The sequence below is a fragment of the Mobula birostris genome, chromosome 6, assembly GCF_030028105.1.
Source record: "Mobula birostris isolate sMobBir1 chromosome 6, sMobBir1.hap1, whole genome shotgun sequence".
Lineage (NCBI taxonomy): Eukaryota > Metazoa > Chordata > Chondrichthyes > Myliobatiformes > Myliobatidae > Mobula > Mobula birostris.
The window spans coordinates 187,914,552-187,931,791 of NC_092375.1; the positions used below are offsets into that span (position 1 = coordinate 187,914,552).

General features: G+C 43.5%; 1 protein-coding gene across 2 annotated transcripts in view; it reads right to left on the reverse strand.

Moving 5' to 3' along the window:
* The window catches only part of znf148 (zinc finger protein 148), a 59,586-nt gene that overhangs the window by 10,567 nt on the left and 31,779 nt on the right, over window positions 1-17,240 (reverse strand). For both annotated transcript variants that reach the window (XM_072262085.1, XM_072262084.1), the window contains exons 5-6: window positions 10,143-10,266; window positions 8,349-8,432 (exon numbers count right to left, since the gene is read on the reverse strand). In XM_072262085.1, the coding sequence (XP_072118186.1) occupies window positions 8,349-8,432; window positions 10,143-10,266 (208 nt within the window). The remainder of the gene's footprint in view (window positions 1-8,348; window positions 8,433-10,142; window positions 10,267-17,240) is intronic.

A 17,240-nucleotide genomic window follows, 5' to 3' on the forward strand; every position in this document is an offset into this window, starting at 1 on the left:
CAGCAGGCTGAGGGTAGCAGACACCAACAGAATCAACAAACTCACTCGTAAGGCCAGTGATGTTGTGGGGATGGAACTGGACTCTCTCACGGTGGTGTCTGAAAAGAGGATGCTGTCTAAGTTGCATGCTATCTTGGTCAATGTCTCCCATCCACTACATAAGGTACTGGGTGGGCACAGGAGTACATTCAGCCGGAGACTCATTCCATCGAGATGCAGCACAGAGCGTCATAGGAAGTCATTCCTGCCTGTGGCCATCAAACTTTACAACTCCTCCCTTGGAGGGTCAGACACCCTGAGTCAATAGGTTGGTCCTGGACTTATTTCATAATTTACTGGCATAATTTACATATTACTATTTAACTATTTATGGTTCTATTACTATTTATTATTTATGGGGCAACTGTAACGAAAACCAATTTCCCCCGGGATCAATAAAGTATGTATGACTAAAGTAACCCATAACCACACCCTTTACAATTGACTCCAACATCTTCCCAAGCACTGAGGTCAGACTAACTGGCCTACAGTCTCCTTTCTTCTGCCTCTATCCCTTCCTGAAGAGTGGAGTGACAGTTGCAATTTTCTACTTTTATCAGTGATTCTTAAAAGATCATTACTAAAGCCTCCACAATCCTTTCAGCCACCTCTTTCAGAACCCTGGGGTGTACACCATCTACCTTGAGACCTTTCAGTTTCCCAACAACTTTCTTTCTCCCTGTTAATGTCAACTTCACATATTTCTGCCCCCAGCACTCTTTGATTTCCACCGTGCTGCAGTCCACAATGAAGAATGAAGCAAAATACCTATTCTGTTTGTCCACCATTTCATTATCTCCCATTACTACCAGCATCATTTTCCAGTGGTCCAATATCCACTCTTGCCTCTCTTTTACACTTTATGTATCTGAAGAAACTTTTGGTATCCCTTTTGATACTATTGGCTAGCTTATTTACGTATTCCATCTTTTTTTCCACACTGATCAACAGAGAAAGACTCTTTCATGTTAAAGTGAAAACAGATCTCTACAAAGTGATCTAAATTAACTACAAATATAAAACACAAAATAATTGATTGCATAAATATTCACCCCCTTTAATATGACACACCAAATCATCAATTGGTTTAAGAAGTCATGTAATTAGTTAAACAGTAATCTGTTTTTGGACACCTGCATGCAGTCAGGGTGTTTCGATTGATTGTAGTAAAAATACACCTGTAAATGGAAGGTCCAACTGCTGGTGAGTCAGTATCCTAGCAAAAACAACACCAGGAAGATAAAAGAACACTTCAAGCAATTCCGCAAAAAGGTTATTGAAAAGCATAAGCCAGGAGATGGATACAAGAAAATTTCCAAGTCATTGAATACACTTTGGAGAACAGTTAAGTCAATCATCAGGAAATGGAAAGAATATGGCACAGCTGTAAATCTGCCTCGAGCAGCCCATCCTCAAAAACTGAGCAACCATGCAAGAAGGGGTCTAGTGAGGGAGGCCACCAAAAGACCTGTGACAACTCTGGAGGAGTTACAAGTTTCAGTGGCTGAGACGGGAGAGACTGCGCCTACAACTGTTGCCCGGGTGCTTCACCAGTCGCAGCTTTAGTTGAGAGTGGCAAAGAGAAAACCACTGCTGAAAAAAGCTCACATGAAATTTCAGCTAGAGTTTGCCAGAAGGCATGTGGGAGATTCTGAAGTCAGCTGGAAGAAGGTTCTATGGTCAGATTACACCAAAATTAAGCTTTTTGGCCATCAGACTAAACACTACACATCATCAAAAGCATACCTTCAAAACATACCACAGCATGGTGATGGGTGCATCATGCTGTGGGGATGCTTCACTGCAGCAGGCCCTGGAAGGCTTGTGAAGGTAGAGGGTAAAATGAATGCAGCAAGATACAGGGAAATCCTGGAGGAAAACTTGATGCAGTCTGTAAGAGAACTGTGGCTTGGGAGAAGGTTTGTTTTCCAGCAGGACAATGACCCTAAGCATAAAGCCAAAGCTACACAGGAATGGCTTAAAAGTTAATATCCTGGAGTGGCCAAGTCACAGTTCAGACCTCATTCCAATTGAGTACTTGTGAGTGGACTTGAAAAGGGCTGTTCACACATGATCCCCATGCAATCTGACAGAGCTTGAGCAGCTTTCTAAAGAAGAATGGGGAAAAACTGCAGTGTCCAGATGTGCAAAGCTGATAGAGACCTATCCACACACTATCCACTTCCGCTGTAATTGCTGCCAAAGGTACATCTACTAAAATACTGACTGGAAGGGGGTGAATACTTATGCAATCAATTATTTAGTGCCTTATATTATCATTAATTTAGATCACTTTGTAGAGATCTGTTTTCTCTTTGACACGGAAGAGTCTTTTTCTGTTGATCAGTGTCAAAAAAACCAAATTAAATCCACTGTGATTCAGTGTTGTAAAACAATAAGACATGAGAACTTCCAGGGGAGGGGTGGTGAATACTTTTTTATAGGCAGTGTCAATATCCTGTGCCTTCTGAATTGTTTGGAGAAGTTTCAGCCATTGATGTTCTGTCATTATCCCTGCCAGTATTCTCTTCCAAGCAACTTTCTCATGCTGCTGCAATTCCCTTTACTCCACTGTAAATCCGACAAACTGAGCTGTAACAGCATCATGCTAACCACTCCACTACTGTGACAGCCTGCAATTCCAGAGGAAGTGTGTGGGAAATAAACAACCGTGCCACTTGGAATCTGTACCTTACAAATTAGAACTCTGCATATAAAAAGGGTAGAGAATAATCTGAAACGATGAGAAAGAACTATTACTTTATCAAATACATAAAAAATGTATAACACAGTACCAGGTAGAGCAATACCGTTGGACTTTATTTTCCCTATTGTAACTAGCTTTATCACTACCTAGACTAAAATTACTCTAAGACACAGCTTCCCAAACTGGGATCCAGACTCCTTGCTTAATGGTATTGGTCCATGGCATAAAAAGGTTTACCCAGACCTTAAGAAAAAAAGAGAAAGCCTAAGGCTTCCTCTGCTATTCAAAAGATCACGGCTGACTCTCTTTTACATCACAGCATAACATTGCTGCACTAACCTCATTTCCTTTACTATTCCTAAAACAAAGCAGATATCAGGATTAAATCTGGATGCCTCATGTGGCACAGCTGTCTGTGATTTCTAGCTGAAATTATGGGTGGATGAAAATTACATGATTTATTCACCAAACATCAAACCACTTTGCTTATTATTAAAACCTGATTAGTTCCAATGGTTTAGACAGGGTAGAGTTTGTTAAGTGTGTCCAGGACGGATTCCTGTCACAGTATGTGGACAGGCCGACCAGGGAGAATGCCATACTAGATCTAGTACTAGGTAATGAACCGGGTCAGGTCACAGATCTCTCAGTGGGTGAGCATCTGGGGGACAGTGACCATTGCTCCCTGGCCTTTAGTATTATCATGGAAAAGGATAGAATCAGAGAGGACAGGAAAATTTTTAATTGGGGAAGGGCAAGTTATGAGGCTATAAGGCTAGAACTTGCAGGTGTGAATTGGGATGATGTTTTTGCAGGGAAATGTACAATGGACATATGGTCGATTTTTAGGGATCTCTTGCAGGATGTTAGGGATAAATTTGTCCTGGTGAGGAAGATAAAGAATGGTAGGGTGAAGCAACCATGGGTGACAAGTGAGGTGGAAAATCTAGTCAGGTGGAAAAAGGCAGCATACATGAGGTTTAGGAAGCAAGATGGGTCTATTGAGGAATGTAGAGTAGCAAGAAAGGAGCTTAAGAAGGGGCTGAGGAGAGCAAGAAGGGGGCATGAGAAGGCCTTGGCAAGTAGGGTAAAGGAAAACCCCAAGGCATTCTTCAATTATGTGAAGAACAAAAGGATGATAGGAGTGAAAATAGGACTGATTAGAGATAAAGGTGGGAAGATGTGCCTGGAGGCTGTGGAAGTGAGCGAGGTCCTCAATGAATACTTCTCTTTGGTATTCACCAATGAGAGGGAATTTGATGGTGGTGAGGACAATATGAGTGAGGTTGATGTTCTGGAGCATATTAATATTAAGGGAGAGGAGGTGTTCGAGTTCTTAAAATACATTAGGACGGATAAGTCCCCGGGGCCTGACGGAATATTCCCCAGGTTGCTCCACGAGGCAAGGGAAGAGATTGCCGAGCCTCTGGCTAGAATCTTTATTGCCTCGTTGTCCGCGGGAATAGTACCGGAGGATTGGAGGGAGGCGAATGTTGTCCCCTTGTTCAAAAAAGGTAGTAGGGATAGTCCAGGTAATTATAGACCAGTGAGCCTTACGTCTGTGGTGGGAAAGCTGTTGGAAAAGATTCTTAGAGATAGGATCTATGGGCATTTAGAGAATCATGGTCTGATCAGGGACAGTCAGCATGGCTTTGTGAAGGGCAGATCATGTCTAACAAGCCTGATAGAACTCTTTGAGGAGGTGACCAGGCATATAGATGAGGGTAATGCAGTGGATGTGATCTACATGGATTTTAGTAAGGCATTTGATAAGGTTCCACATGGTAGGCTTATTCAGAAAGTCAGAAGGCATGGGAGCCAGGGAAGTTTGGCCAGGTGAATTCAGAATTGGCTTGCCTGCAGAAAGCAGAGGATCGTGGTGGAGGGAGTACATTTGGATTGGAGGGTTGTAACTAGTGGTGTCCCACAAGGATCGGTTCTGGGACCTCTACTTTTCGTGATTTTTATTAACGACCTGGATGTGGGGGTAGAAGGGTGGGTTGGCAAGTTTGCAGACGACACAAAGGTTGGTGGTGTTGAGGATAGTATAGAGGATTGTTGAAGATTGCAGAGAGACATTGATAGGATGCAGAAGTGGGCTGAGAAGTGGCAGATAGGAGTTCAACCCGGAGAAGTGTGAGGTGGTACACTTTGGAAGGACAAACTCCAAGGCAGAGTGCAAAGTAAATGGCAGGATACTTGGTAGTGTGGAGGAGCAGAGGGATCTGGGGGTACGTGTCCACAGATCCCTGAAAGTTGCCTCACAGGTAGATAGGGTAGTTAAGAAAGCTTTTGGAGTGTTAGCTTTCATAAGTCGAGGGATAGAGTCTAAGAGTCGCGGGGTAATGATGCAGCTCTATGAAACTCTGGTTAGGCCACACTTGGAGTACTGTGTCCAGTTCTGGTCACCTCACTATAGGAAGGATGTGGAAGCATTGGAAAGGGTACAGAGGAGATTTACCAGGATGCTGCCTGGTTTAGAGAGTATGGATTATGATCAGAGATTAAGGGAGCTAGGGCTTTACTCTCTAGAGAGGAGGATGAGCGGAGACATGATAGAGGTATATAAGATATTAAGAGGAACAGATAGAGTGGACAGCCAGCACCTCTTCCCCAGGGCACCACTGCTCAATACAAGAGGACATGGCTTTAAGGTAAGGAGCAGGAAGTTCAAGGGGCATATTACAGGAAGGTTTTTTATTCAGAGAGTGGTTGGTGCGTGGAATGCACTGCCTGAGTCAATGGTGGAGGCAGATACACTAGTGAAATTTAAGAGACTACTAGACAGGTATATGGAGGAATTTAAGGTGGAGGGGTTATATGGGAGGCAGGGTTTGAGGGTCGGCACAACATTGTGGGCCGAAGGGCCTGTACTGTGCTGTACTATTCTATGTTCTATGTTCATTTCTATTTGTTGAATATGCTGAATGCAAATCAAATGCCATATTCGTCCACGTTAAAGTAGCGTCACTGTCAAAGCAATTCATTGAAGAGAAGCGCTCCTCTTAAATGTGGCCAGAGGGACATGCATATAATGAGTGACTAATTAATCTGAAAGATCACATTCAGTAGAACAAGAATGGTATAGTTTTACACATATTTATAATCTGTGCTATTTCCATTCTGCTAGAACTTCCATTGATTGAGCGAGAGGAGCCACAGCAAGAACTCACACTTAATCATCAATCTATTTACTTGGCCATGGTAATGCTCAGACAGTTTCAGTCAGCATCGATTTCAGAGTCATCATGTACACACTGAACCCATTCTGAACGGGTACAGAGACCCATGAAGGTGGTAATAGTGCCACGCCGATGAACTGGCAAAGCTGGGATCAATCATTTCAGAGCAGAGCAAGTTACAAAGGGCACAAAGGGTTTTGACGTAGAACTGAGACAAAACTTTTTCAGTAACAGAATACTTGATAACAAAACAGAGAGGTAGAGAGGTAGAGAGGTAGAGAGGTAGAGAGGGAGAGAGGGAGAGAGGGAGAGAGGGAGAGAGGGAGAGAGGGAGAGAGGGAGAGAGGGAGAGAGGGAGAGAGGGAGAGAGGGAGAGAGGGAGAGAGGGAGAGAGGGAGAGAGGGAGAGAGGGAGAGAGGGAGAGAGGGAGAGAGGGAGAGAGGGAGAGAGGGAGAGAGGGAGAGAGGGAGAGAGGGAGAGGGAGAGGGAGAGGGAGAGGGAGAGGGAGAGGGAGAGGGAGAGGGAGAGGGAGAGGGAGAGGGAGAGGGAGAGGGAGAGGGAGAGGGAGAGAGAGAGAGAGAGAGAGAGAGAGAGAGAGAGACAGACAGACAGACAGCGAAGGAGACAGAGACAGCGCCCGAGGGAGAGCGAGAGCGCGCGCGAAGCAGAGCGAGAGAGCGAAGGAGAGACAGCGCGTGAGCGAGAGCGAGGGAGAGACCGCAAGAGAGCGAAACAGCACGCACACAAGAGAGCGAGAGCACACGAGGAAGAGCGAGAAAGACCACGCACGAGGGAGAGCGAGAGGGAGAGACAGAGACAGCAAGAGCGAGACCGCACGCATGGGAGAGGGGGGGGAGAGGGAGAGAGCGGGGGGAGGGAGAGAGGGAGAGAGAGGGAGGGGGGAGAGAGGGGGGGAGAGGGGGGGGGAAGGGGGGGGAGGGGGGAGGGGGGGAGGGGGGAGGGGGGAGGGGGGAGGGGGGAGGGGGGGAGTGGGGGAGAGGGGGGGAGGGGGGGGAGGGGGGGGAGAGGGGGGAGAGGGGGGAGAGGGGGGAGAGGGGGGAGAGGGGGGAGAGGGGGGAGAGGGGGGAGAGGGGGGGAGAGGGGGGGAGAGGGGGGGAGAGGGGAGAGGGAGGGACAGGGGGGGACAGGGGGGGAGGGGGGGAGAGGGGGAGACAGACAGAAAGAGAGAGAGAGACAGTGAGAGACTCCAGTTATCACACTTTCTTTGAAACAGACAGTAAAAGATATTATTTTTGCATAAACAACCAAGGATTATGCTAGGGGAAACCCACAAATGTCACCACACTTCCAGTGCCAATATAGCACACCCACTACTCACTAACCCTCAATCTTACATCTTTGGAAACTAGAGCATCCGGAGGAAACCCATGCAGTCACGGGGAGATCAAACAAACTCCTTTCACACAGGAGAAAGAATTGAACCCCGTGACATCTGGGGCTGTAAAGTGATAGTACTTAATGACTTTGCTACCATACTCCACACTGTGCTATTGTGCCTCAGATATTTGTTATCTGACCAAAAGCTCCAAAGCTAACGAATATAAAATAATTTTGTACAATGGTCGGGGTTGATCTTTGAACTGCATTGCCTGATTTGGTGATGGATATAGAATCCATAATGGCTTTCCAAAATAAATGGAAGAAAATCATTTGCAAGAATATTTGGAAAGATTGGGAACGATACCAATTGGATTACTCTTGGAAAGTCAAGCACAGGCACAGTGTTCTTAGTAGTTTTGATTTACAATTTTTACAAATCTAAAATTGCTAAGGACTTTGGGATAAGAACACTGTTCCCTCAAACCTGTGTGGATCCCTAGCTGCACTGCAACTGAAATGCTCCTACACACGTAGCTTTTGTTGTCGCACAGCTTGCATTTTCTTTTATATAACGTTAATATAATTTTGAAACCTATGTTAATAATTGTGAAATATTCTATGAGTTAATGAATATTTTCTAGATTTTCTAAAATAATAAATATACCACACCCTTTACCTTGAAACATTTTAGAACTTCATTGTGTTTATATTGTCACTTTCAAGTTAAAACACTGTTGCAAATTCTAACAATAAACAAGAATGGAAGCTGATAGCTCATTGTTAATTGTTCAAACAAATCATTTAAAGTGCCGCACAATTTTGAGGCAATGTAAAAATTTCCTGCTGAGTGCAATGGTTCCTCCGCACAGCTGCAAAAAAAAATTTGAGGGAATGCTGGATAGGAAAAACATTACATAAATGCAGTTACGTTATTTTTATTGACTGCTTTCAAGTTTACCAAAAAGATGAATGAAAGTGAAACTCTGGGTTTAATGACACGATTAAACCTGCAATCAGACCTGTTCATATTTTTCCAGATACAAAAAACCGATTAAGTTGAATTAAAATAGAAACTTTACCAGTATGAATCTTTTCATGTCTCTGCAGCAAATACTTCTGAATAAAACGCATGCTACATTGACTGCACTGATACGGTTTTTCACCTTCAAAAGTAAAAGAATACGGTCAGTGAGTATTACAAACGAATACAAGAAAATGGAATCCTTAATTCCATGTCATCTCCAGTCAGTTTTATGAACTTTAAAACATATTCAACATTTAGCAACATTACAATTCAGAGAGACATAAAATTTGAAGAGACTTTGGACCAAGAATTCCTGCTAAACCAAACAGACTCACAGAAACTATTGATTTCTAGCTTTTGAGGAGCCAATTTGCAAAGTGCTGATGCAAACCTCAACAAGATGGCCTAAAGCTGCAGGGCCTTTCATTCACAAGTACCATCATAGGGGACAGACAGTCAGATAAAGAAATGTAGTTGCGCGCCAACGCACTACTAAAGAAACGCACGGAGGCAGAGAGAGCTGAACTCAGAATGCCTTTATTCAAAATCGTGCGCTTACATCTCCCCTCCCATGGGCCCCTGCGACCCGCAGGACGGACGTGACGTCAGGCTGTCCCCGGAAGGTCTGCCCTGAGCGGGTAGTTCCAAACACGCTACTGCGTGTCTGCCCGCGGCTCCCGATGGCAGTTCCAGTCCCGCGTGTGTGGGCCGCCACACCCCCCTGCCCCCAGAGACGTCCATCAAGGGAGTGGAGCCCCCAGTCTGTGTGGCTTGCCTGGGTGGCCAGCCTCGCCAGCGCGGTGTACCCTCACTGGTCAACACCAGCTCATAAAACAAGAAGTTAACAGCTGGCTTAGGTGGCTGACAAATTTGTCAAAAGCAGCCATTCAAAAACAAAAAAAGGAGTATTTTAAACAGTTTTATAATTATAGTCATAGAATCATAGAAGAATACAGCACAGCAGGCCCTTTGGCCCATCTAGTCCATGCCAAACCATTTAAACTGTCTACTCCCATCAGCCTGCATGGGACAACAGCCCTCCATACCTCTACCATGTACCTAACTAAATATCTCAAACGTTGAAATCTAAATCACATCTATCACTTTCACCAGCAGCCTGTTCCACACTCTCACGGCCCTCTGAGTGAAGAGGCTTCCCCTCATGTTTGCTTTCCTTTCACCCTTAAACCATGATCTCTGGTTGTAGTCCCACCCAAACTCAGTGGAAAAAGCCTGCTTGCATTTACCCTATCTACACCCCTCATAATTAGTTAAACTACACAAGGAAATCAAAATTAAAAGCATAACACATTCAGATAACAACCTTTTTTATAGTTAAGTCATGGAACGCTATAAATTCGATGTGCTTGAATCTAGCCCTGGCCCATTGTGCCAATTTCTTGCCAACAAAATTAATGGCCTTGCTGTTTAGATACTAGTTCTAACTTTGCAGAGATACGCCATTACAGATTCCCAGTGTAACGCTGGAGAATTATAATAAAATTGTGTTTCACTGGTACACTCAAGAAAGAGTTCAAATTACAATGCAATTGGCAAATGCTTACATGGGAAGCAACCAGCAAGTTTAGAACACCAAACTTCACAACAGATGTCCGTACTTGGCAATGTTTTGTTTCATTACGGTACAGAATCGGACAATAAAACAGAAGTTAGAAGAATTTGTTTGCAATGAATATTTCAGGAAACAACAAAATGGCAAGTAAATATTAACCCAATTAAAATCATAAATACCCTTAATATTTTGACAATATTTTTCAGATATTAAACCACAGCTTGAATGATACAAGTATTTATCATTGAATGATTTAGCGCACAAGACCACCCATACCTGTGTGAATGAAAACATGTCTTTGTAGATGGTAGTTGGTACGGAAAGCAGCATTACAGTGCTCACAGATATGAGATTTCAGGCATTTCAATCCCAACGATCCATCTTCATTTATCGTTAGAATCTGAATACAAAATGTTAACGATTTTATTCCAACACAGAGTTTATTAGAAACAAGAGAAAATCTGTAGATGCTGGAAATCCAAGCAACACACACAATTGCTGAAGGAAATCAGCAGGCCAGGCTGCATCTATGGAAAAGAGTAGTCAACATTTCGGGCCGAGACCCTTCCAAACTTTTTTTAGACAGAATTTATTAAACAAGTTCCCCCAAACACTTCCACATAACACCACCGATTGGGTGCTAAAACTTGTTCTTTGTATATTCTAAAGACACAAGTGATCACACTAAAACTGATGAAATTTGCACATGAATTTGAAATACCACAGATTTAACAAAATAATGGAATCTAGCGCAACCAGCACCAGAATGGAATATGTACCCAAGAAAAATAAAATTGTAGCAATAAATTCTATATTAAATACCCTTGAAAAACCCTACAATAAACTGCCTTGAACCTTGTTTATTTCTTTCAGAAACTGACAGGAGTCCACAGGCAAATCACATCTTCTCAAAGGCATTCATACCTATTTACAGTGCCTATAAAAAGTATTCACCCCCCTTGAAAGTTTTCATGTTTTATTGTTTTACAACAGTCAATCACAGTGGATTTAATTTGGCTTTTTTGACACTGATCAACAGGAAAAAGACTCTTTTGTGTCAAAGAGAAAACAGATGTCTACAAAGTGATCTAAATTACTTACAAATATAAAACACAAAATAATCGATTGCATAAATATTCACCCCCTTTAAAATGACACACCAAATCATCACCGGTGCAGCCAACTGGTTTTAGAAGTTACATAATTAGTTAAATGGAGATCACCTGTTCGCAGTCAAGGTGTTTCAATAGATTGTAGTAAAACTACACATGTATCTGGAAGGTCCAACTGCTGATTAATGATGCTTACTCTGAGATAGAGATATTTTCTGTTGATCAGTGGGTAAATCACTTTTTGTAGATGATGGAGTATTATGGATTAGAGGTAATAATTTAAATTTAACTGTACATAGGATACAATTAGCAATTAGATGGGATTTTAAGCTTTCAGTGGCTAAAACACCTAAGTGTTTTACAAAGAAGATTAATAGACCCACACTTGATTTGCAATTATCTGGTCAAACTCTCGAAGATTTCTCAGCATGTGGCTGGATAATAAGCTGACATGGAAGCACCAAATCAGTAAAATAATGGATAAATGTAAAGGGGCATTAAATATTCTCAGGTGTCTAGGTGGGTAATCTTGGGGTTCTACTCAAAAATCGATGTTGACCATTTATATTTGTTTAACTAGATCTGTACTTGATTATGCCTGTGTAGCGTATGGATCAGCTGCAGCTTCAAATTTAAAATGTTTGGATGTGTTACTTTTAGACTGTGTTGTGGTGTAGTGAGGTTGACCTCTATTTCAGTTGAAATGGGACAACTACCCTTTCAGTTGCAGAGGTTAAAGTTGATATTAACATATTGGATTAATTTGAGGCAGCAGAATAACGATCACCCTGTTAAAAATATATTAGAAGACTTTTGGGAACATCACAAGAAGAGTGTTTTTAGTTTTGGGTAGCTGGGTTCTTATCACACAAGGAATATGGGTTTGCTGGATTATGTAATATGTCTCACTGTATCTTTCTAGGTAATCCACCTTGTTTTTTTTCCGCAATTACTTTAATTTATTTTAGGTTGCATGATTTAATGAAGTCCAAGAGTCCTGATGTGCCTGAGAGTCTGTTGGTCCATCAATATGTTAAGGAAAATTATTGGGATATGTTCACCATTTTTACTGATAGATCAAGAGATAATTTAACTGGGAATGTTGGTGTGGCTGTTTTTGTGCCTGAATGTATTGCTAACCATTTATCAGTGTATACAGCAGAAGAATTTGTTGCCATCATTTTGGGCTTGCAATAGGCGGAGGAAATTTGTCCTTGGAAAACTGTAATTTGTTCTGATTCTTTTTTCAGTTTTGATTAGTCTTAAAACAGTTATTTCTAGCAGTAGCTCAGATCAACTGCTGAATGCTCTTCAAACTTTATTTCATGTCTTCTTCTTATGGGCCCCTGCACATAGATGTGTTGAGGAGAGTGACTGGGTTGATTGTTTGGCCAAAAAAGCTGTTAAAAGTTCAGCTGTGGATATAGCAAATCACGTAGCAAATCAGAAACTAAGGGGTTGATGGGGTTAAGAATTAGGGAATTATGACAAGACTTGTGGGATAATGGACATCAGCGGAGACATCTTTACAGAATACATAAAACTGTTAGGTTGATGGGAAAAGGGGGAAAAATAAGAAGGAATTATATTGACTTGACTTAGAATTGGGCATACCATGCTTAACTATTCCTTGTATCTGGTTGGAAAACATCACTCTGGGGTGTGTTGGTTTTGTCACCATTATGAAATAGCTAAACGCATTCTATTACAATGTGAAGCATACAAGATTGAAAGAAATCAAGTGCAGGCTTCACTACTATCTGATAGTTTTCACTTAAAAATTTTACTAAGTCTTGAAAGTGACTTTAATTTAATTCACAATATTGTCTTTTGTTATTTACAATCTATAGGGCTTTTTGGGGTAACTTAGATTAGATTCAACTTTATTGTCATTGTGCCGAGTACAGATACAAAGCCAATGAAATGCAGCTAGCATCTAACAAGAAATGCAAAGGATAGTGTTATTTACAAAATAATTGCGAATAAAAAGTAAGTGCTACAGCACACAAATATAAAAGTACGGAGACAGTACAATACGGGTGCAATACTGCTTAGCACTGTGATGTGAGGTTCAGCAGGGTCACAGCCTCAGGGAAGAGTCCCTTCCTGTGCCTGCTGGTGTGGGAGTGGAGGCTCCTGTAGCGCCTACCGGATGGGAGGAGAGTAAAAAGTCCATGGTTAGGGTGAGACGCATCCTTGATAATGTTTTTCGCCCTGCCCAGGCAGTGTTTATGGTAGATGTTCTCAATGGTGGGCAATTGGGGTGCCGATAATCCACTGGGCAGTTTTCACCACACACTGGAGTGCTTTGTGGTCCGATACGGGACAATTGCCATACAACACTGAGATGCAGTTGGTGAGTATGCTCTCAATGGTACAGCGGTAAAAGTCCGTCAGTATCCTGGGACAGAGGTGAGCTTTCTTGATGCTCCGCAGGAATTAAAGGCGCTGTTGTGCCTTTTTGATCAGGATGGAGGAGTTCAGGGACCAGGTGAGATCCTGGGAAATGTGGACACCAAGGAATTTGAAGCTTGGTACACGCTCCACTACAGCTCTGTTGATGTAGATGGGGACATGAGTGTGGCTCCTAGCATGCCTGAAGTCCACAATGATCTCCTTGGTCTTCTGGGTGTTAAGGGTCAGGTTGTTGTCGGCACACCACGTGGCCAGGTGTTGGACCTCGTCCCTGTAGGCCGTCTCGTCATCCCCTCTGATCAGGCCAACCACCACGGTGTCGTCTGCGAACTTGATTATGGAGTTAGAACCATGTATAGGAACACAGTCATAGGTGAAAATGGAGTACAGAAGAGGGCTCAGCACACAGCCTTGAGGCACGCCAGTGTTCAGGGTGAGAGTGGAGGAGGAGAGGTTGTCTCACTTAACTGATTGGGGTCTGTTAGTCAGAAAGTCCAAGGTCCAATTGCAGAGGGATGAGCTGATACCAAGCTGGCGAAGTTTGGTGATCAGCTTGGAGGGGATCACAGTACTGAATGCCGAACTCAAGTCAATGAACAGCATTCTGATGTAAGAGTTGGGGCTGTCCAGGTGGGTCAGGGCAGAGTGAAGTGCCGTGGAGATGGCGTCCTCTGTTCACCTGTTGATGCAATAGGCAAATTGATGGGGGTCCAGGGTAGTGGGCAGACAGGATTTCAGATGTGATGGAACCAGTCTCTCAAAGCACTTCGCAATGATGGGGGTGAGTGCAACTAGGCAGAAGTCATTCAGGCCCGTGGCAGTGGAATGCTTCAGCACTGGCAAGATGGTGGCGATCTTGAAGCTTGTGGGGACAACTGCCTGGGCCAGGGACAGATTAAAAATGTCTGTGAAGACCCTGGCCAACTGCCCTGCACAGACTCTGAGCACACGGCCAGGGATTCCATCCGGACCAGCTGCCTTCCGTACATTCACCCTGCTCAGGGTGGTGCAAACATTGGAGGTGGAAAGTGAGAGAGGCAGTTCACCAGGTGGCAGATCCGCTTTGAGGGTGACCTTCTTGTTCTCTCGGTCAAAGCGAGCGTAGAAGTAACTGAGCTCATCAGGGAGGGAAGCAGAGCTGGAAGGGAGCACAGTACTAGGTGATTTGAAGTCTGTAATGACCTGTATGACATGCCACACGCACCGGGGGTCCAAGGAGTTGAAATGCTCCTCGATTCTCTGTTTGTATATGTGTTTAGCCTGAGAGATTCCCCTCCTCAGGCTGGCCCTGGCTGAGCTGTAAACCTCCCGGTCTCCAGACCTGAAGGCTGAATCTCTGGCTTTGAGCAGGAGGCGAACTTAGTCTCCATTTGATAAAGAAGTAGTAGGGGTTTTATTTCCCAACTCTACACCACACTCCAGGCCAGCTGGTAATGGTAATGCACCTTTAAGTTTGATTGCCAACCACCATTAAAAGTCTGAAGAAGAAGGTGGTCCTGCTGCTGGTGAGACCGTATCCTGGCAAAAACTACTCCATAAAGACAAAAGAACACTCCAAGCAACTCTGTAAAAAGGTTATTGAAAAGCACGAGATGGATACAAGAAAATTTCCAAGTCACTGAGTATCCCTTGGTCGATCATCAAGAAATGGGAAAAACATGGCACAACAGTAAATCTGCCTAGAAGAGGTCATCCTCAAAAACTGAGTGACCGTGCAAGAAGGGGACTAGTGAGGGAGGCAACCAAGAGTCCTATGACAACTCTGGAGGAGTTACAAGCTTAGTGGCTGAGATGGGAGAGACCACGCATACAACTTTGCCTGGGTGCTTCACCAGTCATAGCTTTATGTGAGAGTGGCAAAGAGAAAGCCACTGTTGAAAAAAAAATTAATATTAAGTCTCGCCTAGAGTTTGCTGGGAAAGCACGTGGGAGATTCTGAAGTCAGCTGGAAGAAGTTTCTATGGTCTGATGAAACGAAAATTGAGTTTTTTGGCCATCAGACTAAGCGCTATATTTGGCGCAAGCCAAACACTGCACGTCATCAAAAACACACCATCCCTACCATGAAGCATGGTGATGGCTGCATCATGCTGTGGGGATGCTTCACTGCAGCAGGCCCTGGAAGGTTTGTGAAGGTAGAAGGTAAAATGAATTCTGCAAAATACAGGGAAATCCTGGAGGAAAACTTGATATAGTCTGAAAGAGAACTGCGACTTGGGAGAAGATTTGAGACAATGAGGTTAAGCATAGTGCCAAAGCTACACAGGAATGGCTTAAATACAACAAACTTAATGTCCTGGAGTGGCCAACTCAGAGTCCAGGCTTCAATCCAATTGAGAATTTGGGGTTGGAGTTGAAAAGGGCTGTTCATTCATGATCCCCATGCAATCTGACAGAGCTTGAGCAGTTTGTAAAAAAAAAAGGGGGAAAATTGCAGTGTCCAGATGTGCAAAGCTGATATTTGCTGCCAAATGTGCAACTACTAAATACTGACTTGAAGGTAGGTGAGAAATTATGCAATCAATTATTTTGTTTAATAACTGTAATAAATTTCAACCAATTTGTAGAAAATAGTTTTCACCTCGACAGGAAAGAGTCTTTTCTGTTGATCAGTGTCAAGTTGCCAAATTAAATCCACTAGGATTCAATGTTGTAAAACAATAAACCATGAAAACTTCCGGGAGGGAGGGATGAGGTATTGAATGCTTTTTATAGGCACTGTACCTCTCAGTATAATTCACAGATTAGTGACCAGAAGTGGGAGTCCCAGTTCATTTTCTGCTTTGTAATCAATGATGTTGTGATCAACTATACCCCATTTCCTAGTGAACAACTTCTCTAAACTTGTTCACCCCTTCAACATTCTTTAAATCTTGCTCATATGAAAGTCTATAGCTTTCCCATAAACATTCTTTCCAGCTTCCCTATTGTAGAGCAGATACATATTTGGATTCAACATTAGCAACATGTAGGTAAATGTTTAATCGTTTACACCTTGTGTTGCAGACATAGAGGTTCCTTAAGGTTGTTATAGCTGGGGTGGTAATGGGGACAAGCTCCCACTACCTATTAAATGCTCCCAATAGCGAGCGCCTCAGATAGCCTCTGACAACCAAGTCCAGCTGCTGCCCTTCACGTGTGGCTTAGCTACTGAGCCCAGCAGAACAGTTTCTACTGACAGGAGAAGAGGCAAAAATGGGTTACTGGTTCCTTAAAACAAGTCGCTTCAGGCAGAAGGGGCTTGTCAGCTATGTTGGCAACTCATCTAGGAAAAGGAAAACTCTGATCTCAGATCTCCCCTGCCTTACAGCTATACCCACTCAAGGGGAAAGCTTCAGGAGTAAATCCTGAGGGGGAAAAATACGGAGCTTAAGTCCCTAAGGCAGTCCTACATTAGTTTCAATGTTGACTGGCAACTCCTGCAACGCTGCTGGTACCAAACTGTATCAATCTTTGCCGTTCCTTTGGGTTCATCAGATGCATGGAGAGCGGGGGCTTGCTACATGGGTAAGAGCTTGCTCTCCATCTCGTATTGCCCAGGTTTGCGTATCTAGACAACTTGGACGCAATATCCAGGTCAACTCTGACCAAAGGAGGCCTTCACAGAGTCATAGTCATAGAAAAGTACAGCACAGACAAGCCCTTAGGGCATCTAATCCATGCTGAAAACCATCTACCTGCACTGGGACAATACAGCCCTCTGTATCCCTCCTATCCATGTAAACATTGAAATTGAACTTGCATGCACCACTTGTGCTGGCAGCTCGTTCACACTCTCACGACTCTCTAGAGTGAGGAGGTGTCCCTTTCTGTTCCCCTTAAATTTCTCACCTTTCACCCTTAACCC